At 39.9% G+C, this 6,000-nt stretch overlaps 1 protein-coding gene across 1 annotated transcript in view; it reads left to right on the top strand.

The window, feature by feature from the left end:
- The first annotated feature begins 315 nt into the window (after nt 1-315).
- Nucleotides 316-6,000, top strand: part of LOC144933090 (transmembrane protein 132E-like) — a 53,875-nt gene continuing 48,190 nt past the window's right edge. Inside the window, exons 1-2 of the mRNA XM_078857607.1 lie at nt 316-388; nt 4,753-5,671. Coding sequence (XP_078713733.1) covers nt 316-388; nt 4,753-5,671 — 992 coding nt within the window. The remainder of the gene's footprint in view (nt 389-4,752; nt 5,672-6,000) is intronic.

Raw genomic sequence — 6,000 nt, 5'->3', positions numbered from 1 at the left:
ATTGCGTCCCGTGCGACTAGTTTTGAAGACACGCTCCAGTGAGCGGTCATTGCCTTTCTGCGCGCAAGAGAGAGAGAGGAACGAGCGAGCGTCCTCCCGAGAAGAGCTTTCGCTGTTTTTCCCGTGGATGTTAGTCTGTAGTGGGGGTTTTTTTGGAAGGGGGGGGGGATTATCCTTTTTTCTTCTGGGGAAGCTATCCAAGCTGCATCTTCACCGGGTGCAATAAAACAAAAAGGGTGGGCTTTATTTATTAACTTTGGACATTTATACACGGGGGGGGGGGGGCTGGGGGAGATTAGCGCAGCTACCTTAAACATGAGAAGTGTACGCGTGTGGTCGTCTCTTTTTTGTTGCAGTCACCTACTGCTCTGCGTGCTCCTTTGCAATGGTAAGTAGCTTTGATCTCCGTTTAGCATTTCACATACGTCGTTACAGTTTTTTGGTTTGATTAATTATCACGGCAAGTATGTCTGTTATATACGGGGGTTTTTTTCCCCAAAGTTCGATCTCATTTAATGTTGCAATGAGAAATTTAATTAAATGTTACAATGGCAAAAGCAGACACGGCATGCCCAATTAGATGAAGAGAGACGCATGAAGCAGGGGGTTCAATTTTTGACACCAATATTAACCGTGAACATCAGGCTTGTGGGTTGTCTCCAGCAATGATAGTTCCATAAATAAATACGCCTGGAATTACCTCGCTCATTGCGTTCCTTCCACTGCAATGCAATAACGAGACATAACGAGAGCAATCCTCAAGTAGGACTGACCAGAGCAAAGGGTAAAAGTCAATCGAAGGTAAGCGTTCTATTTCTTTTTTCTCCATTCGTCCATTGAACCTATTTTTAGCGAAACAAACGTTCGCCCCATAAAGAAAGCAAAGGGCGTATTGCGTCATGTTGAGTATAAATCATCGGTCTTGTTTTTAAAGTGTGTATCGATTTTATTATAGCGTACACTATTTGTCACTTGACACACGGCGAACATAATTGTTTCACGCGGTTGTTTTTACTAATGTATTATTTCACGTTTCAGAGCTCAATGGTTAAATACATTTAGGGGACTGATGTATTAATAAGACCTCTTCAAATGGGATTATAATGGCATGTAATTTGCATTATTAAACTGTCGGTGTGCGCAGAATGTGTGTTAAAGTAGGGCTTTAATCAATTATCATGAAAGCACTATTGGCAGACACATTATAAACAGTGTAAAGCCCTGTCGTACATGACTAATGCAGGACAACGATAGGATATGGTAGTATGTCATGAAACTTTTTGATGATCACCTAATTGACATACTGTAATTTGCTAGTGCAAAACAGGTTATCGTGGTGGTTTAATTAACGGTAACCGTGAAATATCAAGGGATCCACCTAGTTAGTAGTCAACAAAGAGATTTGATCTTTTCACGTGTCTGCAAAGAGTAGTGTCACGCTAAGGCCATTTCGCTTTTCCACATTGAAAAGTAAATTATACGAACATTTAAAACTTCATTATTTTGACAGCAGAAAAAATGATTTTTTTCCGGTGCCAAATTGAAGAAAAATCGTAAAAAAAAATGCTTTAAATCGCCTTTACCCGTCACTGTCCTTAAATCTTGCAGCAGCGGAATATCACGTGCAAAAGATTTTCATTAAAATGCAATTGTGAGATATGCATCGTAAGTTGAGACTTGTCAAAATGTGAGTTTCAATCATCAACTTTTATTCCAACCACGAGTGTGTAATGTGCAGCCCTGTTCAATCCACTGCTGGATGAAGGCCTCCCATATATCATGTTGGTTATGAAGATTGTTTAATCCTACTTCGCGCGCACTCAGGTGCGCTTCTGTGACCGTCTGGAACGCTCTTCCTTCAAAAAATTAGGAAGCCGCTGGAGTTATGCACTTTTAAATCTCGATTGAAACTTCATTGCTTTAGCACTGCGTTTTGTATTTCATGTGTTGTCCTTCCCCTCCACCTATGATGTAACACGGTTGGCTACGTACAGTGCAAAAGAAGTTCAACGCATATACTACACACTGCCCTCGCCAGTGTGGGTTTGAAAGGGGTCGGGGGGACCCAGAACCGGCTGAGATATGTACAGTATGTATGTATGAGGATATCACTCGCCAATGATGTTAGCCGTGGCTGGGAATTAAACTCGGGCAGCTGCAACTCTTTCTCCTCTCGTTTTAATTATATTTTCATATTTTTGTTATGTATGTTTTACACATACATTATACCAGTTTGCAAGTATGGAAATGATTTACTTAGTATTGTATGGTTATGTAAAACCTTTAATAGTTCGAAAACTTAATATTTATTTGTTAATTGCGTCAAATACACAGGCATATATTGTACGTACGTGGGTTTGTTTGTCCACGTATGCTTGGGAACAGTGGCAGTGGTTAGTACTCTGTGCTACAATTCTGCTAACCCACGGTCGATATCTGGAGATGCACATCGTTGGCAATTGGTATCCGAATCCTACCAGAACTATCTTCGAGGCTGCTTGATCTGTGGATATGCACCTGGTATGATGTAAAACTATCGGCAATGTGACCAGGAATTGTGCTGTCCACAACACCCCTTTTAATGAGTGCTAGCTATCAGCACTTTCTCTCTGTGATAACTGCCGATTAAAATGTTTATCATTTAACATGACAGTGGATGTGTATGAATTTTACACTGCATTTATGTAAACTAGCATTTATCCAGGTCGCACATTAGCTAGTGAGTCGATCCCAGGAAGAAAGTTGTAAATGAAAATCTCAATTGGGAGCCAAGTCAGTGCTTAATCTCTCTGGGGCAAATGTAATGAGGACGACTTCATTGATAGTATAGTCACACCCACTCCCCAAATATGACACGTGGAATTTTCCACATCTGGTTTGAGCTGTGACCACCAATCGATGTTTGTTAGAGTGAGACGCTGCTTTTACCTTTTTTTCTACTTGGTTCATATTGTTAATAAACTCTCCACTGCTGCCAATGTGATGTGGGACACGCATCGAATGCAGCGGTTGTAACGCTATCTCATTTTTAGAGATGGTCAATGCCTCATTAACTTGTATATAAGACTAGGCCATTATGTGTTGATACCGTGACTAAGAGTAAGCATGTAAGAGGACACCAAATGCCCCCTTCGAATGGCTCTCTCGAGCTCCCTTCAGTGGAGAGCCTTCTGCCAGCAGTGGCAATGAGCAAGTAACGTCAGGGCTGCACCTTTACCTTTTTAAATCTTGACGATATTTTTATAATTACTTACAATAGTATCTCTCCAAAATGAATTTTTGGGGCTTGATGTATCTATATTGAGCCCTTTGTTACGTACCTGCGTTATAATCGTATAAGACAATATTTAGGATGAGCGCGATGATGATAATGATATAATCATATTTTATTATACGTATATTTTTTTGTCAATATATGTTTAATTGGCCTGACACATAGCTTTCTGGAGAAAAAAAATATATAAAACGCTCGCTGCCGCCATCAGCTTCACTTGTTAGAAAAGGAGAGAAGCCCAGTTGTGTTTTCCCAAACAGATGCCTAATTACAAATAAATTGAGTTCAAATCAAATGGTCTAGTGATGCGTGTAATTGTGGCGAGAAACTTTCCGAAGTCGGCCTTCCATTTCACTGGCAGTTGAGCGCCTTCTATCCAAGTCGCATAAAAAAGATAAAAACATTGAACACCACCCCAGCTAAAGGTCCAGATTCTGTTCAACAAAATGAAGCCACGTGGTTTTTTTCTCTCTCTCTCTCTCAGTTCAAACAGGGTCCAATATAAATTGTGCCAGAGATACAGTTCTTCCCTTTAAGTTGGATCTGCAAAGTGATTATCAAAGGAACACTGTGCACACATGAGCAGTCGTTATCTACTCTACCCCCAATACCCCTATGGCAAGTGCTTGATACAATTAAATATTGCTGTGATTATAAATGAATCAAGCTAGAAAGGTGATTGATTCTCTAAAAGGAGATAACTTTAAGAAATAGAGTTTTAATTAAAGCGATCTAGGTGATATTTACAAGTCGGCTCGTGTCTTCAAACGCGCATTAAGCCCCCCACTTTATTAACAGTGATTATGATCAATCATTGTGACTATTTCACGCAGCTGAATTAACGTGTGCTCGATATAATTTCCATGCATAAATAAGTGGGTATAGTGTGCTTTATATGCACTTAATCTTCAATGTGCGTTATTACTTATCTGTGCTGCGCATTGGCGTTATTACAGAAGTCATTGAGCAAAGTGTGCCTTGAGCCACGTGTGTGTTATTTTAACATTTCAAGGCATTCCTTTTTTGATTTTGTGAAATGCTTAATTTCTCACTCATACTCATTACTGCATCTGGAATAGCCAACTAATATGACAGAGTGGACGTTTAATTTTACACAACCGTGACATAATAAAGACACACTTATCATATGTAATTACCTCGACATTGTTACGCATAATAGTTTTTTTTTAAATGAAAGTAAAACAATATAGGAATACAGTAGAAGTAATAATATTACGGAAATATAGTGTAGCGTTTCATACATTTTTCAAACGTACCCGTGAGCTGAAGTGAGTGCATAACACATCTGTTGCCATTTTCTTCTTCATATTTGGAAAACTGCTGCTCAATCCCTGGATTGACAGGAATGACAAGAGTTCGTTTTGTATGCAAGTTGATAAAATTGCCTATTTGCGCGATTATCTGAAGCGTGTAAGATCGTTTAACGTTTTAATAAAAAATGCCTTGTATCATTTCAGGTCCTTTGGAAAAATGTGCTGCTGGAAATAACAATGAACATTCATTTACAGAATACCCGCTAAACTACAAACTGATAGGTTTGGAGTCTGCATTCTTAGTCAAGGACTTGAGGGGACATGATACAGCGTTCAATTTCAGCCAAAAGTCGTTGACCCAACCGTTTCTACTTCTTGGCACAACGAATGCCAATTGTGGAATAGGTGTCAGCCATGGTCCACTTTCGTCCTGGCAAAGTCTGCACGAAGACAACATCGGAGCCGGCGGCCCCACGCCGCTGCTGTCACAAATCCCGAATGCAAAGTGGAGAGTTGAAGCCTTCGTAGCCGAAAAGGACAAAATGTCCGACGCACCAAATGTCCAAGTTTTGTTTTACGTGACTGGGATCGATTGGAATGACAAAGACGCGACGAACAAACTTCCCTGTGTTAGACTTTACGCGGTTTATGGCACTCAAGAGGTGAGGGCGTCGTGTCACCTCCAGGGTGAACTAGGAATGTGCTTGGCTGAGATAGAGCTGCCTTCAAATTGGTTTAACCTGACGGATCAAGCAAATAGCAATACCGGTGATGAAGATTTAATTACGCGGCCCTTGATTAAGTCTCCGATGTTTCCTTTCGACTCTTCCCTTGTTAATTTGTATTACACCCTTCATCCGGCCATAAAGCAATACACCTGCACTACTGAAAATAATTATGACGAAGGATCAAGAACAGAAAATGGTGAATGGAAAAATAGTCATCGTAATTGGATAACCACCATTAAGCTGTATTCTTCGTCGTCGCTCAGAGCAAAGCTTGAAGTGAGGCTCGATTCAAATCTACTTATTTATTTGCCAACCAAAGCCATCACACACGGGCAACACATCAACATTCCACTGCTCATCATGAGAAATTCCACAGTGAAGGACTTTGTTCTCAGGTACGATTTTTTTAACACTAATTAACTGTAATCTGTAATGTTAATCGTGTTTTTAAATGCACATATTTGGCACTGCAAGCTACAGGTAAAAACACTTTTGTTGAAGCAGGTCCCTGACCTAGCCATCATCATTCACAATAATAATTACGAATCACATTACGGAGAATATTTGCACGTAGTGATGTACCTTTCAAGTGCATTCAAACACTCTGAAAGCAAATAATGGATTTAGAACATTTGCCATGAAATGTAAAATACCCAGCTTCATGAATATTTAAAGGGCATTTGAAGTCATGATTGCAATGTTGTCTTAATTGTTGAGAATTACA

This window comes from Lampetra fluviatilis, chromosome 6, assembly GCF_964198595.1.
Source record: "Lampetra fluviatilis chromosome 6, kcLamFluv1.1, whole genome shotgun sequence".
In the NCBI taxonomy this organism is placed as follows: domain Eukaryota; kingdom Metazoa; phylum Chordata; class Hyperoartia; order Petromyzontiformes; family Petromyzontidae; genus Lampetra; species Lampetra fluviatilis.
The sequence above is the reverse complement of the archived record's forward strand: the minus strand, read 5'-3'. Positions and strand labels throughout refer to the sequence as shown.